Source organism: Pleurodeles waltl, chromosome 12 (genome assembly GCF_031143425.1).
Source record: "Pleurodeles waltl isolate 20211129_DDA chromosome 12, aPleWal1.hap1.20221129, whole genome shotgun sequence".
NCBI lineage: Eukaryota > Metazoa > Chordata > Amphibia > Caudata > Salamandridae > Pleurodeles > Pleurodeles waltl.
The window spans coordinates 56,136,891-56,160,789 of NC_090451.1; the positions used below are offsets into that span (position 1 = coordinate 56,136,891).

Genomic DNA, 23,899 nt, shown 5'->3' on the forward strand with positions numbered 1-23,899 from the left:
TCTCCCCACAGAAGTCCTTCTTGGAGGTTTTCAATGATTGTATCCATTATGTAAGCAGGAAGAGCAATGTTATTCCCTCTTCCGTAACAAATACCTTTCTCTTGAAACGCCTTAGATGTTCAGACCGCCAGCTTGAGACCCGTCAAAAGGCATAAGCCTGTTGACTTATCATATCATTGTCAAGTCATAATGACTTGTTAGTCCAGGTGAAAGATGAACAAGACCTCCTTGTGCAACAAAGCAAGAAGGAAAAGGTAACCTAGGGACAAATATTTGTGTTTCTTTTTATGAACATAGAGCTTTACAGTGGTACATTAGTGGATCTGGTTGGCCATCCCAGGTCAAAGAACGTTGTTTTCCAAGCTCCATTTTATGGACATTATAAGACAGACTGTCAGTCACTAGTACAGAAGATGAAGAAACACACATGCAAGTGGGTGAGTGTTCCTCGGGTTATTATTAATCCATACAAAGTTCAACAAAATATTTAGGGGCCATATGTTTTTGGAACCCTGTAGTTGAATCCATACAAAATGATAAGCTCAGTAACAAAATATTTAGGGGCCATATGTTTTTGGAACCCTTTAGTTAAATGTTCGCATTTTCTAGATAGTTTTTTAGACGGAAAAGCAAGGTGAGAACTGTTTGGGTACAGTTGTCAATTGTGTGTATTATGTGACCCTATACAGATCCCCAATTGTCAGTTTTTGTGATTTAAACCCAACCTAAGCCTTGAACGGTGAACTACAGCAGCCTCAGTAAGTATAATTTGACAGAAAGAAAAAAAGTGATTATTAGAATTTATGGGTATTTAAAAAAATATTTAACCAATTCACTCGGTAGCTTATGATATCTTGCTAGTTGCTTTGCACGCTTTCTCCTGTCCCATAACAAACCTTGCTTGGGCGTATGCCAGGAAGTGTTAGGTTGATATCTCTTGGTATCTTCCATTCCCAGGGGGGTGCACTGAAATCTGCTGTAGCACAATTCCTGTTCTTCTATGACGGGCCCTGCCTAGTGCAAGGCTGAAGCAGAAGAAGGCGCATTGGAAGCAGGGGTCAGAAACTTCTCCAGTGTGCATTGCAGTGCACGAGTGATGGTTTATTAAGTGGCATTTAGTGTTTGCATTATGGTTTCAGGCCTCGAAAAATCATAAACATGTTAATAGACCTGCAGTCGAGTAACTTGAATAATCTACCCCACCTAACTGTAATGTACTGGACCTGAAAACTGGTCTCGGATTGTGTGATCCTGGGCAAATAGTTTACAGTCACCTTTTTTTTCATTCTCACGTATGATTGCACCTTCAAATATGTGCGCTCAGCATTTCTGCAGTACAAAAAAAACCGCTTTTGTTTGATTAAGTAGACTAAGGTTTGCTGCATGCATCATAAGAATCTAACCTACATATAGGGGACACATGACTCATGACTTGCTTTTAGTTTACTAATAGCATTGCCATCAGGGCACGAGTGTTGCTCGGTTTGTTTAAACACTCGCTTTTGAAAAATATATTACTAAAGTATGATGTGGTAGCTGTCATCTACGCAGAGTAAATTTCCAAGAAATGTCCAAAAACCTTTCCACTAACTTTCAGCGTTGCTGATAAAACTGTATAGTGTAGTAACAATCTGTGAAAATTGAGTTTCAGAAAACATCCTTTGCACATCAACATGTAAAGTATTCTGATTTGTTTTCATCCAATTAAAATATTTTTTCATCACACAGAAATACAAAAAATTGCCTTTTACAACTATATATATATATATATATATATATATATATATATATATATATATATATTTTGAAATGTTTGCACAGTTGACTTAGTCATTAAAATGTTGTGTGTTAGGAAAAACCTGACACCCTGTAGCCTTTTATTTCACACTCTAACCAGCAGGTCAGACAGTTCACCTTACAAAATCCTGGAACTCTGCAGTCAGAAAGAAAATTAATTGTAAGGTAAACTGACTTTTGACCTCTGTCTGTGAACTCAGAGCAAATGTGACAAACAAGAACAAGATTTAAAGGCATCTTTTATTGCCCCTCCACTTTCTGACTGAACAGGACACCTGTTCTTTGTCACCTTGCCAGAAGGGGCGAGTAAGTCCTAAAAATAGCTCGAGCTGATCAAATATGACTTGCCATTTTTCGAGCCCTGGGTTTGCATGGCAGGTGCATGTGCTATAGTTTGCTTTAACTGTGTTTTTTTTTTTTTCTTCTCCTGGTTATCATGTCATAAGCCATATTTAAGGTGGTGTCCTCAAGACTGAGGCCACAACCAGTGATCGGTGGAAGACCAGCCCCCACTGTTCGTCCTGCAGTGTTCAGAGGTTTCCAAGGTGGAGCCAGCTGAGGCTCTGTCATCAAAAACCCTGTGGTTCCCCCACCTCTAACTGGGACAAGGGAGCTGTGACTTTATCAGCACGGGAACGCCACCAATAGATGGCGGTACACCCAGTGTGCCCCACTCTAGATGACCCCCCACTACCTCCAACAGCTTGTGGAAAATCACAGAGCAATGACATGAGACATTCCATGCAATCGGTGAGGTGTAAAGACTGCAAATTCACTCTAGTCGATATTTTGTGCAATGTGTGATCTCAGATGAACTAACTTTGTTGTTCTGGTGTGATCATGAATTTGATTCACTGGAAAAAAATGGTTATGATCCACAAATTCAAAGCCACTGAAATTCCCCAACTCATGGTTAGCTTTGAGGTCCTAATGCCCCCGCTCTTTCGCAGTGCTCATTGCATCAGTCATGACATAGGTGACAGCGTCAATGCCATTATCTAATAAATCACATGATTTCATTGTTAAAATGACTGATCTAGCATAGCTTGCACTTTTCTATATATGGTCACACAGTCTAATAATTATATGCATGGACCTTTCTAGGATATAGCACTTTCAGGCACATAACAGTTTACATGGGGAAATGACACCACAGTTGGGCACTTTTGACATGTTATGCCCTGCTGCATCTATGTAATATCTTTGATCTCACATGTTGTCTGCCGCTGGAACTGCACCCTTATGAACACCTGTTCCTAGTCTGGGAAAAATGAAGCCTTTTGTGGTTGGGTAATGTTTCTAAGACATTTTTTCTGCTGTACCAAATTTACACCGTTAAACGGCTGCCTTAAATCTACAGGCACTGTTTTATGACACTACTTCAGTGATTTAATTGATGTTGTCACCAGTTTTATTTGTGGTTGTAGTTGTGTAACTAACCCTAGCTGAGGAATTTCAGTGATTTTCAATTGTAATCGTGAAGTCAATTTAACCAAAGGTTGTCTTTTTTTGGCACTGATTTTCTTTCCTTTTTTTGTCGTCTTGGGCAAATATTGTAGAATAATGAACACTTACATAGCTCACTTTTTCTTTGCTTGCGTGTTCATAGAACATTTTGACCCACCAATTCTTGACCCCCGGATATTCCTCTTTCCAGATTTAGACGTTGAGATAAGTGTTGGTAGCATATTTCTATTAATGGCATTCTTTATTATGGGCTCATAATTATTATCAACATACTGTAAAAGGAAAACTTTGTAGTTCCTCATCTTGTACTTTTCAGTGTTTCATTTCTTTATTGTAATGTAACGACTGCTCATGTGGCACTCTTGGAGGCTTTAAATGTAACATGGTTTTACCACTCCACCAGTGTGCCTTATGACCCGACGTTTGTTGTTCTACTGCCCTGATGTATTTATCATTAATTGTTTATTTTACATTCTTATATCTTCTAAGACTTTCTTAGGCGTGCTTGCTAACTTCTGCCCTCGTTGCTGCTCAGCCCATTTTCTCTTACTTTGTACATTGTCTTGCTGGTGTGTCCTTTCTAAGGCAGTCTTGCGAACTTCTGCTCTCTTTATTTCACCAGTGCTTCTCCTGTGTTTTAGTGGGCCATAGTATTCCATGCTTTCCTCAAGCTCTTAGTAACTCTGCCACCCCTTTGCTCTTTCTTTGTACATTGCATTAGTCGTCGGGGATTTAGCAGGGTCCTCTGTTATCTCCGGTCTTCTTAGCTCCTTTTCTCATAGTTTTTCTGTTGCTATTTTTTAACCAATGTAACATTTTTAAGCCCCTTTACAAAGCTTTCCTTGGAGCTTTCTGCTCCTCTGGCAATCTTTCACGTTCCTCTCAAGTCTGCTACTTAGCTCCATGACTTCTACACCTCTTGAACACTGTCTGCATTTTCCTATCGTCACATCCATTTTTCACCCTTATTGCCTTTGTTATTTCCCTTTTGACTGGTTATTTCTTCTGCAAAACAATTCTCATCCCTATTTAGGTTATGTAACATTTCTTCTGTTACACTTTACCATCTAAGTCCTTCTTGCCCTCTGGACTTCTCTCCTTCACGTTAGTGTCGTCAAACCCATCGGTCGCCCAAAGGATAAGCAATGCGGATTATACCATGGCTGGGTAAAAACTGCCCAGTGTCCTCTCATATCGGAAAATACATGTTGACTGAACCAACGTTACGCAAGTAAGTTCGTAACACAGACCTCTTTTCCTGGTCCTGTGATTTAGCAGCAACATGTTCCTCCAGGTATGTGTTTCGCTGTGAGTCTTTCGGCCGAATAGTGAGTTTGGTCATATTGTACTGTTGCAGTTTTTTTTTTACTTGTCAACTTTAGCAACCATCTGACTTTCTTTGGCAATCTCAGGGAGCATATTCATCTTTTAGCATTTTGATTTTTCTGATATTCGTAGATACGTTGAAAGTGTTGAGGTTTCCCGATTTGTATCTTTAAAAAAAGTCTTGTAAGGCAGCACCATCGATTACGCATGAGATTCCGTTGTGTACACATTTATGCATAGACATCAATAAATGGCCTTGTTCCATGTAATACCATTTATTTGGTGCATGTGTATGGAGTTATTAGCTACTGGTAGCTGAGAGCGACCTTTTTCTGTCTTCTCTTGCTGTAGCCTTAAATATATCATTTCAATCTCTATCCATTATCAAATTTATTTTCAAACTTGTATGCATCAGTAACTGTACTTTTTTTAGCCTGCTTATGAATGTAACACAACTTTTAGAGTTTTTAAATTGTTTTCTTGTTTTATTTTAGTATGGCTGACAAGAACAGTGCCCTGAAATGCACATTTTCAGCTCCTGGCCATAGCACAACCCTCCTGCTTGGACTCGCAGCACTGCGGGCACAGGGCCAGCTCCTCGATGTGGTTCTTACTATCAATAATGAAGCTTTTCAGGTTCACAAAGTTGTTCTGGCTGCCTGCAGTGACTACTTCAGGTGAGGAGTCCTCAGGGGATCTTTTAGAGAAACAGTTTTGATTTTACTTCGTTTTTTTTATTACCTTCTTGACACAGATGTTGCTGCTTTGAGGTTTCTCCTACTTTTTTTATTTTTTATTTATGTTTTATTTACTACAGATGAACCAGTTTACTTTGGAAATACAAGAATGAAATATATTTCCACTCCCAGTTATGTAAATCTTTCTTCTCCGGGCACTTTCGTTGTGTAGCTGGTTATCCTGCCAGGTAGAGAGAGCTGGACAAATATTTAGTGTGCTGATCACCAGTTGCATAAGTATGAAAACTAAAGTCCGTCAGTGGAAAAACTGATGAGAACTGATGCGCCCTCCACCTCTCCCCATGCTTGCCTAAGGTCATCGTCAAGTTGTGCGGCTTCGTGGGCCTCCTCCGTTGTGTCTCGGGGCCTCAGTGTTCATGCAGTGTTGGGCTGGCAGGCACGTTCTGCGCATCTGCTTTCGTTGGCCTGCCATAGGAGCAGTTTACGGTCCCTCTCGTAGCCGGACTTTGTCTTGTCGGTACTCAGTGTTTCTACCCGTTGTTCACTGTACTAGCTTCACAACCTCTGAATTGTGTTTGCTGCCTCCACTCTGAATCTTCACACTAAATGTTTCATTATCCTTCCTATAGTGTGTGGATGACCTAGTTCCACAGAACCTCCCTGGCCTGAGTAATTGATCTTTGCCGACCTCTCATTCCAGGTTGGTTGTTACCAGAGCCAGTTCACAGTTTTTGCAGACTAGAGTATATCTTCAATTCCTGATGTCCAAGTGGCTTTTGTCACCTTGCCATCTCTGCCAGTCCTCCGATGCAATTTATTTTTCTTCGCGAATGATTGTATCTCCTAGTACTGACACTGTTTTTCTACTTTCTTATTTCTTGCATTTTTTTCATTTATTTAGGGGGCTGGCTGGTGCAGCACCCCTGCCACTTTTTGCGGCTTCTAAACACTTTCTGGATAGGACGTGGGAATTTGTTATTAGCAGTCTTGCCTATTAAGAGCAAATTAGGAACATGCAGGGCACAGGTACAAATGAACAGGTGAGGCTGTGGGGCTCTGCAGAGCCAGAGAACGAATGGCATGAACTCACGTGGGTAGTCTTGTATCTACAGGGTTGTGTGCTAGGCCATTTAGGTGGGTTGTTTATACCATCTCCTTGGTAAGCACGTGAAATAGCCTGGCATTTGAAAATCAGGTAGGGTCACACTTTTACCCCTGGGGTGATCAGCATTATATAATGGAGATGATCACACATGAAATCACAAATGAACAGTTTTGCCATCGATCAGTGTGATTCAGTAAAATAAGGTAATAAACAATATAGAGTTCATTAAGCGCAGCAATAAAAAATGTATATCACCTTTTCAAATTAACACTGTGATCATTGACAGAACAATAGTCTATGCTAACTCCATTGCATATCATTATAGTGCACTAACACCACAAAACAATCCACCAGGGTACTGCTCCCACTTCATAAACCAGTACTTTATTCATAAATACAAAGTGCATGCAGTGGGTGAATGGTGCTTACTGTTGTTTCGGCCCGAGAGTGAACTCATTTTGGACTTCATCAGGCTCAGTGACTAACAGTACAGGCATAGCTCCTGACCAAAGGGAAACCTGTGCAATATGCCATGAGTACAATGATGTTGTGTGTAAAAAGGTGGTATTTCTTGTAAATCACCATTGTCCACGCAAAGCAGACTTTCAGATTTGGTCTCTGGTTGAGAGATTGATTTAATTACTTCCCTCTGCCATCGCAAAGTATGAGTGCCCTGATAAAAATAAAAAACAAACAATATTGCAGGAAAAAGTGATATTCGTTCAGAGGTCACATAAATGTTTTAAAGGAGCCATCAACATCTATTGGTAATTTTCTAAACACATTCATAAAGCATAGAGCACAGTCTGAATATGTGGAGCACTGCACAGATGTATTTCTGGCGGCGACCCAGCTTTTGGTCCTACCATGAGTGTAGGACAAAATCTGGGGAACTGTTACTTCCAGCCACACTAGTAAGGTGCTCGCCACACCTGGACATTATAGAACTAAATTTCAACATGTTACCCGAGCAGGCTGCTGTATTGCCCCTAATACCCTTTGACAGTGGTACAGTGCTACATTGCTGCCAAAATATGTACTTTATGTGAGAATACAATAATCTGGGTATGAGAAAAATAGTTGTACGCAATTTCGTTGGTTTTGATGTGAATTGATAGACTGATAAAAAGTATCTTTATCCAGAATTATCCCTTTTCCTAGTCACTCTAGTTGAACAACAGTACAGAAAAAAATATAATTGAATCTTCCAGTAACAATTTCAAGAAGTGATAAGATACTTCTCAGACGACGTGTTTTGTTTCCACCAATAATTTTATATCTACCAGTAATAATTCAGTTCTGTCTGTACACTGATCAACCCCTTTTGCAATACAGTACAATACCTTTCTACTTATGTAGAGTTCACTTTGTAGATATGTGCCAGCTGATGCTAAGTATCCTCAAAGCGGACTCCTTCTCTGTTACCTCCCTGGTACACTTATACTTTAACGCAGTAACTTGTTTGCTGCAATACGATTGGAGAACCCCTCCATACGCCAGGGGCAACACCGAGCGCTTTCGACATAGGTCTCATAACCACTGTTCATTCACTAGTAAAATGCCTCATTTTTCCGTTCATAGAAAATAGTCACTCATTCGGGCCCGTTGAGTGTAAATGTGCCATGAAAATTTGGAGTGGGTCTAGTATTCCTGGACCTATGTTTGCACCTTTTACCCGAGACCTTTCAGAATTGTAGGTTTGCATGTGAAATGAAAAAATAATTTATAAAATAGCTAACTCTTCTTTTAGCCAAACAAGTCTCTCCTCAGTATTTTTCTTCATATAAATTACCACCATTTTTAGATCTGGGTTTTGACAGCTCAACTGTCAGAATTACCTATTTCACAATATACACAGCGAGGGCACTGGGCCTGTCCTTTTAAAACATTGTCTTTCTTCGACCAGCCTCTTACAACCATTGGCTTGAGACTTTGTCAGTCACATCTTGGCTCGCCCCAGTGGTGTATTCATTTGGCGCCCAATGTTAATGGCCTTTTGAGTGTATTTGTATGCTTCCACTCCAGTGTTGCATTGAGCTGCATGAAGGACTACTTTACCACTGTAACCCTCTGTCAGCTCCTAATAGCTCCCTCCCGTGGAGATCTCGCTGATGTGCTAACAATGCTTGTGTTAATGGAGCAACTCCAGACCTATTAGCTTTGCCAGTGCTCGTTAATCTATCCACTGTTGTCATTCAGATCTCCAAAGATGAAAAATAATTGGCAACACGCGTCACCTAATCAACTTTCTCCCACATTATCAAAAAGATCACCATGCAATTAACCTTCTTTTATTATTTTTCTCGGGAGTTCTAAAGTGCAGGTTAAGCTTTGCATGTTCCAGTCTGAGCTATTTATTTTTATAGGATTTATTTTATTTTATTTTTTGCTACTAGGGAAAGAGTTCACTCCATCTGAAGTAGGTGTACCTTGAAGACATTCTCATTATGCTTAGAGTTAACAAAACATTGGCGACTAATAGAACTCGCCACTTCATAATTTGAGCACAGAAAGAAAATTCCAGAATCTGCAAACTGATTTAATCTGTCACGGGGCAAAACAATTTCAGATTAAAGAATCTGGGTTTATTGAAAATGGTGAAGTATTAAAAGCAAGCTGTTTTTACATTCATTAAGTGAATCATTGTGCCTCGCTGCGAGGGATGTGCCATGCTAGCGGTGTAGTTAAAAATCTGAAATTCTAATATTGTAATTTGTATTCATAACCGTAACCTTTTTCCCTGCGTGTTCTTTGCTGTTAACAGCGTGATCGCCAAGTCGTTTTCTGTTATAATTTTCATTTAGTTAAATAGGGCTATGGGAGACTGATAGAACGCTCACCGCCAAAAATAACTCATTTGTGTCGAATGTAGCAAAATATCATGACTAATAGGAATTATTAGCTACTATAACAGTTTATCGCTTGTGAAAACTCTGATTATTTGGCAGATCTAATTTTTCATCACTTAAGGCAATCTACCGTGCGGGTTTGAAATAATCTAGTTAAGTCATTCATAGCTAAGTCATAAAAACAAGTGTTTCTCAGTTATTGCTTAGTCATTTCTACAGTGTAAAAAAAACTAACGCATATTTTATGACCTGTTTTTAAACAATTATATTTATATGTCTAGCTACAGACTGCTTTAGTGAGTAGCCCCTTTTGTAACTAAGGAAAGAAAACATGCAACGAGGGGCTTGGGCTCAGTTGTTTGTACTCATTGGGGGCATTGGGTCAGTCCACTTCCGCCCCTATGAGTGTTTTGACATTTTATTAAATAGTCTTAAAAGGTTTGTTTACTTTCTGTTTCTGACGGTAATCTAGTCAATGACTGGACTTTCCATGCATCCGTCACATGGTCTGCATCGGATAAAACCCACTATAGGTAGCGTTGCTTTCAAATACCTTCGTTTTGGAGTTCATCTTCTTTCATTTCTGAAGTCAAAAGAATGCTTATTTCATAAAACAATCGCATCCGATACAGAAAATTTGGCAAGGCAGCTTGTCAGGTGTATCTATCTTAATACGCATAACCTCCATAGCAGGGGTGCTCAGCATAGGTTCAGAAGAGCTGGTGCCAGATCAGATATTCAGGATAACATCTGGCTTTGGAAATTATATCCATTTTCATTTATGTATGCATAATTATCTTATTGTGACAAATCTGGCAGGGCACCCTCCGAGTTCCACATTGTACATCCCTGCTCCACAATGTGATTATCCACCGGCATGTTACAGAATTCATGTTTGCTTTGAGTGGAAATCCACCACGGTTTGTGTGCCAGATTGTTACAGAGGTAACTCCACAAGACGATGGAGCGGTGGACTCGCTCTCGATCAGGCAGCGCACTGCTGGCGCTTATGGTGAAGGATCCACCGCATCTTACGGGAGCAGATGGCGGATCTGGGGGAGTTTCTTGTAACGACGTGTCGGCCAAAACTCATAATCTTGAAAATGTGCCCTTGAGAGGTCTGAGAGTAAATCTTAGGAGGGGGAGGGAGGATTGCAGGGGGTTTGAGATTCCCTAGCTTGACAAACCCTTTTTTTACATTATTTATGAGGTTTCCACTTTCATGCATTTAAATGCCCACTGGAATGGAACAGAGCCTTTCGTCTCAACTCTTCAAAGAAGATACCATGTGTCATTAGCTTAAAACACTTTGCATCTGTTATTAAAAAATGTAGAGGATATAGATTGTTCTTTTATTTTTAATCAATAATGATTTCTTAGTAAATTTACTTAAAAAAAAAAATAATTTGAAATGTTAGTTGTGTAGTGTTGGTCTTACAATCTGCTATGGAATATCCTAATGATATCACTTAACAAGTGGCTTTTTATTTCTTTCAGGGCAATGTTCACTGGCGGAATGAGAGAGTGCACTCAAGAGGTGATTGAACTGAAAGGTGTGTCTGCCAAAGGACTCAAGCACATTATTGACTTTGCCTATAGTTCAGAGGTGACCCTCAACTTAGACTGCATCCAGGATGTCTTGGGCGCTGCTGTATTCCTCCAGATGGTACCAATTGTGGAACTTTGTGAAGAGTTCCTGAAGTCTGCTATGAGTGTCGAAACGTGTCTTAATATTGGGCAGATGGCGACGACATTTAGCCTTGCCTCTTTAAAGGAGTCTGTGGACGCCTTCACCTTTAGACATTTTCTTCAAATTTCTGAGGAAGAGGACTTTCTTCATCTGCCTTTGGAAAGACTGGTCTTCTTCTTGCAAAGTAACAAGTTGAAAAATTGTAGTGAAATCGATCTTTTCCGTGCTGCTATCCGTTGGTTACAATATGACCAGTCCCGTCGTGCCAGTGCCAGTCAAGTACTTTGCCATGTCCGATTTCCTTTAATGAAATCCTCAGAGTTGGTGGACAGTGTCCAGACTGTCGACATCATGGTAGAAGATGTCTTGTGCAGACAATATCTCCTTGAAGCATTCAATTACCAAATCTTGCCTTTTCGCCAGCATGAGATGCAGTCCCCTCGGACCACCATTCGGTCAGATGTTTTGTCTCTGATAACATTTGGCGGGACCCCTTATACAGACAATGATCGAACTGTGAGCAGCAAAGTGTACTACCTACCTGAAATCAGTGCGCGACAGTTCAAGGAATTGACGGAGATGGAAATGGGCAACAGCCATGCATGTGTTGCAGTACTGGACAACTTTGTTTATGTTGTGGGTGGCCAGCACTTGCAGTATCGCAGTGGAGAAGGAGCTGTTGATGTTTGCTTTCGTTACGACCCACACTTAAATCAATGGCTGCGCATTCAAGCAATGCAGGAGCGGCGGATACAGTTCCAGCTGAATGTCTTGCATGGAATGTTGTATGCAACTGGAGGCAGAAACAGAGCAGGTAGTCTTGCATCTGTTGAGCGATACTGTCCCAAAAGGAACGAATGGACCTACATATGCCCTCTAAAACGCAGGACGTGGGGGCATGCAGGTGCCACTGCGGGGGGCAGGCTGTATATATCTGGGGGCTATGGCATATCTGTGGAAGACAAAAAGGCTTTGCATTGCTACGAGCCGACACTTGACCAGTGGGAATCTAAAGCACCAATGAACGAGCCCCGAGTACTTCATGCCATGGTTTGTGCAAATGGCAGAATTTATGCACTTGGAGGCCGCATGGACCATGTTGACCGCTGTTTTGATGTTTTGGCTGTGGAATATTATATGCCTGAGACCGACGTATGGACAACTGTGAGCCCAATGAGGGCTGGACAGTCGGAGGCGGGATGCTGCCGGCTAGAAAAAAAGATCTACATTGTGGGTGGGTATAACTGGCACTTGAACAATGTCACCAGTATTGTGCAGGTCTATAATACGGAGAGCGACGAGTGGGAGAGGGACCTGCATTTTCCTGAATCGTTTGCTGGAATAGCATGTGCTCCTGTGATACTACCACAGACAACCACGCAGAGATAGCAGACCGGCTGCAGCCACTTGCAGTACACCTTATCTTTTATGGTGTTACCAAAGTCGTAATGCTGACCATGGGAGGCAATGCACAATAAACAGAAAGCAAAGATTTTGGTATACCACTGTGGCACTACGTTAAGGTGAAGGGGGCACAATAATCTGTTTCAGCAGACCTCACCATTTAAATAAGTATACACTCTGGGTGTGTATAAAGCATTTTAATGTTAATCATAATTAACAAGAAGCACAGTTTTGCTTATACTTTGATAAGCGTTTAGGAAGTAATGACACCATTGTTTATTAATTGCTGATCTCATCTATTCTGTCGTATGATATTTTATAACCTACAGACCTCAGAAACTGAAAAAAATAAAAGGAAGAACTGTAAACTTGCAGCACAAGTCAAGAAAGCCTTGCCTCGAATGCCATAGTGATGGAATCAATTTTGCATAGTTGTTGATTTCTTAGTCCTGAAATATTTTAATGGGGGATTTAGTCAGGTGTGCCTCAGTGTGTTGTTTTGTGTTTTTCTACCCTTGAAAACATAGCCTGTCAGCACAATTCTTGTTTGTTAAAAGGCACCTTTGTTTTGTTGTGTTTTTTGATACATTTCCTCATTTGTTTCTGTGCCTTTTATGGGCTGTCTTCATATTTAGCAAACAAGCACGATCTGAATTAAGACCCATTAGGATGCCGTGTCAGCACCTCCCCTGCCCCTCCCCCCCCCCTCATAAAGTATTCTTGAATCTTGGCCAGGTGTGCCCACCATGTAGCGTCAGATCCAAGTTGCATGTGCAGGACAACCACATTCTGGCTAATGAGTTTTTATTTAAATTCTGTGATGGGAAATCTACGCCTGCACAAAACATGGAGTGCGTGTCTTTTACCAGCCTAGGCTACTGGTGCACAGTGTGGCTTGTAGTTGGGCGGGAGGGCTGGCCTGTGTTTCTTGCACATCTCAACCACAAAGCAGGGAAGTGAGATGTGTGCCTGGTTTGCAATCCATTCCCTCTACTACATTACTTATAATTTGTCTCTACGTATCAGTGCTGCTTCCTTGTGTGTGTGTCTCGTAAATGCTGACATCATTAGGCCTTCATCACAATGAAGTCGCTCAAGGAAGCCATTCCATGTGCGTTGCCAGTCTGACCGGTTCTACCCTTTCTGCAAGCCATTCACCTAAGCTGCAGGTCTGGCTTATGCATTGTCACCAGTAGGCTTTAAAAATACAGCTGTACTTTTAAGAAGGGCATTTTGCAATTTTATGAGATAAGTCCATTGTATTTAAATTGATTTCAAGTGAATATTTTCAAAACCTGGCATGGGTCAGATGTCTCTAAAAGAATGATGTATCCCTTAATGGCAAGTGTGGCTTCTTCTGGTCAAAGCTGCACTAAAAAGACATCCTCCAAATATCCACCTCGGATCTGGAAGTGTTGGCTATGCAGGCGTGGCGTCCTGCATCGCCCTTCCTGACTCCTCTTTGGGGCCTTAAAGATAAACTGAATAGCTGTTGGAGATGCCCTAAAAATAGAGAGTGATTGAGTTGAACAACAATTTTCCTGAGTTTATTCTTGGTGAGAATCACATAATGCTGACATCAGTTTTGCCGCTGAATTAAAACAAAGCTTATTTGCTTCCAGTCAATATATTGGACCATTTGAGTGTTCTAAGTGTTATTCCAATGTAATTTTTGCCACCGTGTTCTCCAGCGGATCTTCAGGAGGATTAGTTCCAGACCAGTTTCTCACGATGACCATTGACTATGTAAAACCTCTCCATGAAGATGAATTGTGAGTTATTCTACATACTATGGTTATTTTGAAGATCTGCCATAGATCTAGCTTCCAAGACCTACGCTGGACTCTCCTGGCATTTATTGATGAAATAAGATTGGGTCCATTCTGGTTCTTAATATTTTTTGCTGCCATAACTGGATATTGTTGTGACATTGAGGAGAACGCAAGTGGCTGTTGTGATCCATTGACAATGAAATACCATTGCCTATACAGATCAGGCAGTTACTGTGCACATGCATTCCTGAATGTAACCTCAGAAGAGTTGGCCACTGGTTTTACGGAGTGGCCATGTCCATCACAGACTCTTGTTTTCTTGACAACTGTGAAATATACTGAGCCTTCAAGATTGTATTGACAAGTCATCCTTTTGGTGCCATCTAACCTGCATGTTTGCTGTGTATGTTTAAAAGTAATTCCAGACAATGCAGAAGTGGAACACATGAACAAAGAATTGAGTGACTTAGCAATATAACTTGATTTGTGTGCAGGAATGTAAGATGGACTTCTGCAGCCAGAGCCATAAACCTTGTAACCTGGAAGGGTTCTTCGTTTTGAGTGCACATACCTGTCGGAGAGAAGCATACCTCTGTTTCGACCCATGCACAATTATTGTTGTACCAGACAAGGCAACCCTGTTTTTTTCTGATTCATCTTTGAGGTTTCCTTCACCACTGACTATTTTGCACTAAGAATGTATCTGGAACTAGTCTGCAGGTCACAATTGGTCAAAGTTGCGTAGACCGATTACACACATTATTCTCGGCACTGTGCAAAACCTGCAACCACATGCCAAAAAATAAAATAAACATGTTATGCCATGTGCAAGCAGTATTTTACCATGTAGTGTTCATACCAGATTCCGCCAGTAAAGCTGTGTATGCCCATAACTGAACATATGTGTACTTTACCGGGCACCTGCCTGGTCTGTGGGAGTACACCCCACTGGCTTTCCATCTAGAGGGATGAGCGAACATAACATACTTTTTCCTGCTGTAGCATTTGAATTCCACCCTCTTTTTGCTTTCATTTAGCATTCGTTAAACTACATTTTGTATGATGTTGACATTTTCTTAAAAGGGTGAAACAATGTTGCACCTTAACAGGAAGCTTTCCACGGACAATGTTGGACTTTAGGTGCACAGTGCACTCGTCAGTACGTTGCTGGACACCACACTCTGCAAAGCTCTCATCCCTGCAGCACGGACCGTGCTGATCATTGTGGGATCGTGGTCACCAGGAGAGGTATTCTGGGATCATTTGCAGGCATCAGTTGGCACAGCAATTCGGCAACAGGCAAAAGATGTCAGACTGGGTCTTCTTGTGTTTATAGTTGACACCATGATTCTGAGGGAAGAAGGTAACCCAGTCAAGCTTATGAACTACCCTTTTTATTTTTTTTGCAGTAGGGCCAATGACACACTGGCAGCCCTACTTGGGTATTACGGATAGCTTGAGCTGGTCATAGAAGGTGCCTGTATTGCACATGGCTGTTCTGCCCCAGCCAAGTTGTGCCTGCCCAGCTGAGCTTGATAGCCACATAAAAAGTCATTGTGTCTTAGCCTTATCAAACCTTAGCAAGAATTTTCCCTTGCATGCCGGCACGCTCTTACGTTTGATCTGGTGGCCATCTTAGAAGATGGCAGCCAATCAGAGTGCAACAAGCACTCTTTTTCGGTGACAGCATACAACTTCTGCACAGTCAAATCCTGTAGTCTAGGAAGCCTACATCTGAATGGAGCCAAAGCTTCTCTCTTGGTAGTGTTCCTTGAAGCTCTTTTTCTAATTACCCCATGAGGGTTAGAGACATCAGCATTGTCAGGCAGACTTTAAAAAAAATGGCCACCAGAGGTCGGTCTTGCTCCAGAAATGAATTCAAGGAAAAACTTACTGGCTAACATTTCGGCCTCCTAGAGTCCAGGAGGTCAGAAGCAGAGTCAGTCATTTTCCACAGTGGTATGTTCAGTGCTTCCAGTCTTCCTGGTGCTCTTCTGGTGGCTGCAGGGGAAGGGGGTGGATAAGTGTGTTTGGGGTAGGCCTATCTCTCCCTGCTCCTTACTACAGCTTAAAGTTCATTGACACAAGGAGAGTCACTCCTGGGATCTCTACTGAGGCCCCCAGGTCTTCAGGGTAGTTTCAGTGCCTCTCCAGCCAGGGCTCTTTGGTGTCCAATCACAGCTGATCAGCTGGATCCTCCGTTGCGAAGGGAGACCATCTGCCTTATGCATCCTTGCGGCAGGCAAACAGGAGGCCAAGCACTTGATCATTGGAGAGCATTCATTGCCCCCAGGGTGCTGGCGGGCATCCTTCATTCTTCGTTCCCAAGCGTCTAGCTGAATCTTTCATTCCTGATGTTCCTCTTAGGTCAGGAATGTTCTGGGGGAGTACCTTCAATTCACTGAGGGCTGAAAACGGGGTTTCTGTCCTGCGGGAGTTGGAGCCAGAAAGCCTGTTACCTGACTTGTTGACAACATCCCAGCCTTTCTGGGCTCAAAGGTCAAGCAATTGCCATCTAGGATCCTGGCCGCTAACTCAATGCCACAAATGGGCAATCGCCCTCTGGAGTATACTGAGGCAAAACTGATTTGGAGCCAGTTTTCTCTCAGACAGCACAAAGTACACTTTGTAAATGTTACTTTTCCAGTAAAGTTATCAAAAAGCTGCTTTCACCGTTGAATTTGATTTTTGAAACTAAGTGGAAAATAGCTCAGTAATTATTATAGCATTTTTCCATTTTGGGATGTGAAGTAAGAACTTTATTGAGGTCCGCACATGAAAACTCTAGCATTTCCTGCACAATGAAATCAGATTTGTTTCCAATATGTACTGTGTCACTTTTTCTATTGGGAACCTGCCCCTCTGGGCGTACAAGCCACACCTTTCAAATGATGCTCCTAATATATAAACATAGATTTTCCCTTAGCAGAGGCACTTTTTCCTGCCGTGCAGTGCTTGTAAACTGCTGCCCAGATACAGCACGGCGTTGCTTCTTGCAGCCATATTTTATGTTGTGTGTGTAGGCAGTGTAAATACACTCTGCCGCTCCTGTATGACCTGTCATTCCAGGTGACTTGTACAATTTCACCAGCAGCTGTCAGTGACCTTAGCTGAAAATTAAATAAAGCATTGGGTGATACCAATGTTAAGGTGCCACTTCAGGGACAGAGGACACACTGTGGCACAGAGTAGTTGTGGCACTGTGCACAGAGTTGCAATACAGCAACAATAGAGGTCAGAAAAAGGTAATCATCAAGAAATACCTTCCAGAAAAGGTGACTTTGCTGCACCTAGCTAAACCACTGTTGTGCCATGCAGCATAGGATGATTGCACCTTGTATTTTTGTTAGGACTTTGGTGTAGAATCAGGCAGCTCTCTTTGGCCATGGTCTGTGGCCACAAAGGAATGATGTGATCGAAAAACCTCCTCTTCACTGAGATGCCACAGAACCAGGCTCTGTAGACGGAGAACCCTGGGAGCCAGTTCACTAATTTTGTAAACAAAAATAATAATCAAGTTTACGAGCCCAAGATTTTGCTTACGAGTACACCAGAGATGCTGCTTTACGCTGGCATCGCCTAATCCCAAGGCTGCGTGGTCTTGATTCATCCTCGAGTCTGTTCCTTCCACCCTGTAAAATTCTTGTCTGTCTAGCTCCCTCTTGCAGGGTAATGTCATTCTTGATTTCTCCAATGTTCTTGTCACTTCCCTGCCTCTCTTCCTCATTCTTTCACCCTTTTCTGCCTTTCTTTCTCTTGCTCTCGGTCATAGTCTGATGATGAAAAATAAATCCTAGTCCCCAAAATCAATTGTCACTGCCCACCAACTGCAGCTACCAGCATACGTCAAGCCCCAGTCTTGCCTTCTCGTGGGTCTTATGAAGTGATTAATTATTCATGCTTTTCCTGATGAGAATGTGTTTCTGCTTGGAGCAAGGCTGGCAAGTGTCATTTTAACTTTGACCTGAGGTTATTAGAATCAAATTAGTGTCCTTGGGGGTGACTTGAAGCTCTCTTAATACAAACATTAAAGCAACAAAGGCCACTCTGTGGAGCCTGTAAAATAGAAATGTAATTAAACATCAGCACATGAATAAGCAGACTCCCAAGAAATGCAAGAGTTCACCCCAGATTTTAAGAATATCCTATTGTGTTTCCGGGAAGTTGAACCCCTCAAGGCCGGTGTGCTGGTTCCTCTACAGGGGTGAAAATGTATCCTTCAAGGAGGATCTCGATAAGGAACCGGGTGTATATTCTGACTCTTCTATTTTTACCTTGAGCTCTGCTTTGGTATCAGTAAAACATTCCATAATAGTTTAATAATGAGTCAGTTGCAGTGCGTTCGCTGCACCAAGTTCCTACTGTGTTGCATATAACTTGAACGTTGTATTTTTTAAATCAAACCTTGGGACCTTAGAGAGGTTAACTTTCATTTTAAAACAACTTTCGGGGTTCACTGGACGTTCTTCGGATGCGCAGGTATTGAAGGAGACGCAGGTTACTGAAGTCATCTAGTTAATCCATTTCATGTCCGCTGAAGCAGCATTGATCAGAGTCAAAAGTTCTCTCTCTGTCCCTTCGCTGGGATTCTTCCACGCTGCCTGTTTCCTTGTTCCTCCAAGCCAGAGAGCAATCCCGTGAACTTACCTGCCTTCCTATAATGAGGAAATTTCTTATGTTGCGCCGGCCACAGACCTTCAACCGCTCTCCCCTCACCCCCGTCAATGGCCTCCAGTAGGACCAAGGACCTTAAACCTTCACGACTAAAAGATGCTAAAATGTAGAATGTTTGACAATACCTTCTGTAAAGCCCCATCCAACAGTGACTGGTCCAGCTCCCCTTTACAGCAACCAGACCACCGTACGGAAGCACCGCGGTCCACACAAGTCATCATAACCTGGGCTACCTCCGGGAACTACTCTCTTGACAATCGTTTCCAACAGTGGCTGGTCACCACTGGTCTGCATCACTTCAACACGGGGTGACGAACCCACACTCGCTCTGCCTGGAGTAAGAATCTGGATACGACACGAATCGTCAGATGGTCTGCAAATGTTCAGCACAGGATGTGTCGTTGGCGTTTGCACCTCATTGTACTAAGGACTCAAATCCACCTCTAAGGGCACTGCATGATGGCTGCTTTAAGTACTTGAGAAATCAATTCTGAGATTCTGGATTCAGTCTCCGGTGCAGTTAATGGACTATATATAATACACAAGAACTGTAGCGCCTGGTTGTTTGCGTTCTCGACTCTAAATATAGAACTTGCAGGGTACTTAAGTTTGGCCCGCTGCAGGCCTGTGCAGTATAGGTCCAAGAAGAATGAATCAAAGCCACATTTTCAGCACTACCAGTGGATTTCAAAACGAAAACCTTTAGATTAATTATATGTAAATTTATGTGGATGTCTTGAAAACCTGTCCAGGATGTGGGACCCATGTTGGGTTACCCTTTCTGAGTGTATTTCATCTGTTCGTTCGCCACCCCGGCAGTTGTGCTAGATTTTTTTCAGTACTCCTGAAGCATTCATAAGTACTCATGATTGTGCTAGACAATGCTCTTGAATCGTCTGGGTCATACAGATTGGTCAACTGAAGATAAGATGCTGTAAAAGCCGCCGTTTAATGCCTTTTGATCCCAGAGGGAAATTCTAGCGCTTGGACACTACCACCCCCCTACTCTTTTAAGGGTGTGCTAGTTTTAGCGTTACTAGTACAAGGTTGGCCTTCGCGGCGCTGTGTTTCCATTTCCCAATTGGTTTCACTCTTGATCCTGTAAGCACTGCAGTTAATCCTAGCAGGATTCCAGCCTGGATCAAGACTGATCCGAAGATATGAAGATCCCAAGATCACACAACTCATTTAAACAGAATTCTCCCAGTGCACAGTTCACGGGCAGACAATACATATAAAACAAATCGTATCAGACGTGATACATTTGCACTTTAAAATAACTTTTTTTTCTTTTGTCTTTGTGAAAAAACTTTTAATTCTGTAAAATTAAATCCACTGTTGTCTCTAAATCCTTCTAAAGCCATTATGTACATTTATTATTTTTTTGTATAATTTTCTTCTATTTTTTCCTGCTAGCCTTCCTACCGAGGAGTGAGCCAAACGTGATTGTTTCCCTGGAAACAAACACATTATTTGTGGGTGCGAAGCAGTTTCTTCCAGCAAGGCTTTTTTATGGGTATAGAGTAATTTCACATGATTCTTCTTTCTGTGAAAAGGTTTCAGGATAGTTCAGGAACATAAATGAAAGAACTTGGGCACATAATTGAGTCTGTGAGCAAGGACTTCGCATTCTCTCGCCCACACTGAAACGTCGCCTGAGAGCTTTCGCAGGATGAATCTGCAAGGTTGCTTGACAGTGAGGAGTTGTCTGCATATCCTTGAATGTTTGAACGGCTGTTTTTGTAGAGGGTTCCTGCACGCTCTGCACCATAGAAATGTGACTCATTGTAATCGGGAGTGGGGCGTAGTAAAGTACCATTGACTTCTACTTGGGGTATTAACAGTGGGTTAGGGCGGGGCGTTAATTGCATTTATTTGTCCCCTTGCTGTTTATTGGCTGAGCCAACGCTGAGGGCATTTTTTGTAGCATTTGATCTGTTTGGGCTGCACACATTTTTTTTTTATTATGAGTTAAACGTGCTGCCACAGAATTGAAAAAATTCCGTGGCCCTGTCTGTAATGCTAAAGTGAGCAGGTGCATCTCTCAGACCTTTCTGTGAGTTTCTGACCTGTCCCGTGATGTTTAAAATGTGCAAACATGTCACAACAAATGAGTCAAAGAGTCCATAAGGAGCCTGTGAAATATCACAGTAATTCAGGGTGTGTTACTGTGGCATGAAGCCTTGATTCTCTGTCGCAACATTTGTACACCTGAGGGTAACTGAATATTTGGTATTTTGCATCGAATGGGAACGTGGATTGGGCAGCAGACATCGGAGTGTGGCACAGAAGAAGTGATGCCTCTGTGTGTGGCACAGAAGAAGTGATGCATCTGCTTGTGGCACACAAGAAGTGATGCATCTGCGTGTGGCACAGAAGAAGTGATGCATCTGCGTGTGGCACAGAAGAAGTGATGCATCTGCTTGTGGCACAGAAGAAGTGATGCATCTGCGTGTGGCACAGAAGAAGTGATGCATCTGAGTGTGGCACAGAAGAAGTGATGCCTCTGAGTGTGGCACAGAAGAAGTGATGCCTCTGAGTGTGGCACAGAAGAAGTGATGCCTCTGAGTGTGGCACAGAAGAAGTGATGCCTCTGCGTGTGGCACAGAAGAAGTGATGCCTCTGCGTGTGGCACAGAAGAAGTGATGCATCTGCGTGTGGCACAGAAGAAGTGATGCCTCTGCGTGTGGCACAGAAGAAGTGATGCATCTGCGTGTGGCACAGAAGAAGTGATGCATCTGCGTGTGGCACAGAAGAAGTGATGCATCTGCGTGTGGCACAGAAGAAGTGATGCATCTGCGTGTGGCACAGAAGAAGTGATGCATCTGAGTGTGGCACAGAAGAAGTGATGCATCTGCGTGAGGCACAGAAGAAGTGATGCATCTGCGTGTGGCACAGAAGAAGTGATGCATCTGCGTGTGGCACAGAAGAAGTGATGCCTCTGAGTGAGGCACAGAAGAAGTGATGCATCTGCGTGTGGCACAGAAGAAGTGATGCCTCTGAGTGTGGCACAGAAGAAGTGATGCCTCTGAGGGAGGCACAGAAGAAGTGATGCCTCTGAGGGAGGCACAGAAGAAGTGATGCCTCTGAGTGTGGCACAGAAGAAGTGATGCCTCTGAGTGTGGCACAGAAGAAGTGATGCCTCTGAGTGTGGCACAGAAGAAGTGATGCCTCTGAGTGTGGCACAGAAGAAGTGATGCAGCTGCGCGTGGCACAGAAGAAGTGATGCAGCTGCGTGTGGCACAGAAGAAGTGATGCAGCTGCGTGTGGCACAGAAGAAGTGATGCCTCTGCGTGTGGTAAAGAAGAAGTGATGCATCTGAGTGTGGCACAGAAGAAGTGATGCATCTGAGTGTGGCACAGAAGAAGTGATGCATCTGAGTGTGGCACAGAAGAAGTGATGCCTCTGAGTGTGGCACAGAAGAAGTGATGCCTCTGCGTGTGGCACAGAAGAAGTGATGCCTCTGCGTGTGGTACAGAAGAAGTGATGCATCTGAGTGTGGCACAGAAGAAGTGATGCCTCTGCGTGTGGCACAGAAGAAGTGATGCATCTGCGTGTGGCACAGAAGAAGTGATGCATCTGAGTGTGGCACAGAAGAAGTGATGCCTCTGAGTGTGGCACAGAAGAAGTGATGCATCTGTGTGTGGCACAGAAGAAGTGATGAGTGTGGCACAGAAGAAGTGATGCGTGTGGCACAGAAGAAGTGATGCATCTGCTTGTGGCACAGAAGAAGTGATGAATCTGCGTGTGGCACAGAAGAAGTGATGCATGTAGGAGGCTGGCCTGGCTTATAGTGGGTACCTTGTGGTACTTACACCCTGTGCCAGGCCCAGTTATCCCTTATTAGTACAATAGAGGTGTTTCTAGCAGCTTCGGCTGATAGAAGGTAGCTATGGTAAAGCAGCTTAGGCTGAACTAGGAGACATGCAAAGCTCCTACTATACCACTTATATAATATAGCACAATATCATAAGAAAACGCAATACTCAGAGTTACTAAAAATAAAGGTACTTTATTTTAGTCACAATATGCCAAAAGTATCTCAGAGAATACCCTCACTTAGGAGGTAAGTAATATACACAAGTTATATGTACAGAAACCCAAAACAGGTAAGTAACAGTAAGAAAAGTAGTGCAAACAATGTAGAATCACAATAGGATGCAATATGTAGACATAGGTCTAGGGGCAACACAAACTATATACTCAAAGTGGAATGCGAATCACGAATGGACCCCAGACCTAAGGGAGGTTGTAGAGGGTCGCTGGGACTGTAAGAAAACAGTAAGGGTGTCCAAGATACCCCACCCCAAGACCCTAGAAAGTAGGAGTAAAGTTACCCTACTGCCCCAGAGAGACACAATAGTCGTGCTAGGAGATTCTGCAAGAACCACAAGCACCAGCAAAACACTGAAGACGGATTCCTGGACCTGAGGACCTGTAAAGCAAGGGGATCAAGTCCAAGAGTCACAAAAGTGTCCGCGGGGGGGCAGGAGCCCAGAAAACCCCAGAGGAAGGTGCAAAAGGGCTGCCTCCATGTGGAAGAAGCCGAAGATTCTGCAACAACGAAAAGGGCTAGGAACTTCTCCTTTGGATGGAAGATGTCCCACGGCATGCTGGATGTTGCAGACGTGTTTCCAGGCAGAAATACCGCAAACAAGCCTTGCTAGCTGCAAGAGTCGCGGTGGAGGTTTTTGGGTGTTGCTGGGGACCAGGAAGGACCAGGATGTCGCCCCCTGGAGGAGGAGACAGAGGGGGCGCTCAGCAACTCAGAGAGCCCCCGCAGAAGCAGGCAGCACCCGCAGAAGTACCAGAGCAGGCACTTGGAAGATCTGTGAACTCAGAGCCCCAAAAGGATGGTCCCACGACGTCGGAGTCCAACTCAGCAGGTCGAGCACTGCAGGACGGAGTGCTGGTTGACCCAGGCTAGGCTGTGCACAAAGGAATCCTTGGAGAAGTGCACAGAAGCCGGAGCAGCTGCAAATCACGCATTACACAGGTTTTCTGTCTGGTGTGGGGAGGCAAGGACTTACCTCCACCAAATTTGGACAGTAGGGCCACTGGACTGTGGGAGACACATGGACCCAGCTCCTGTGTTCCAGGGACCACGCCCGTCAGGA

The 23,899-nt window shown here is 43.0% G+C and overlaps 1 protein-coding gene across 4 annotated transcripts in view; it reads left to right on the forward strand.

Moving 5' to 3' along the window:
- The window catches only part of KLHL26 (kelch like family member 26), a 29,487-nt gene extending 16,777 nt beyond the window's left edge, over window positions 1–12,710 (forward strand). For 2 of the 4 annotated variants that reach the window (XM_069217193.1, XM_069217192.1), the window contains 2 exons: window positions 5,085–5,267; window positions 10,740–12,710. In XM_069217193.1, the coding sequence (XP_069073294.1) occupies window positions 5,086–5,267; window positions 10,740–12,321 (1,764 nt within the window). In that variant the 5' untranslated portion in view covers window position 5,085 and the 3' untranslated portion in view covers window positions 12,322–12,710. The remainder of the gene's footprint in view (window positions 1–5,084; window positions 5,268–10,739) is intronic. The other 2 variants (XM_069217196.1, XM_069217195.1) reach the window with 1 other exon arrangement.
- The last annotated feature ends 11,189 nt before the right edge of the window (window positions 12,711–23,899 follow it).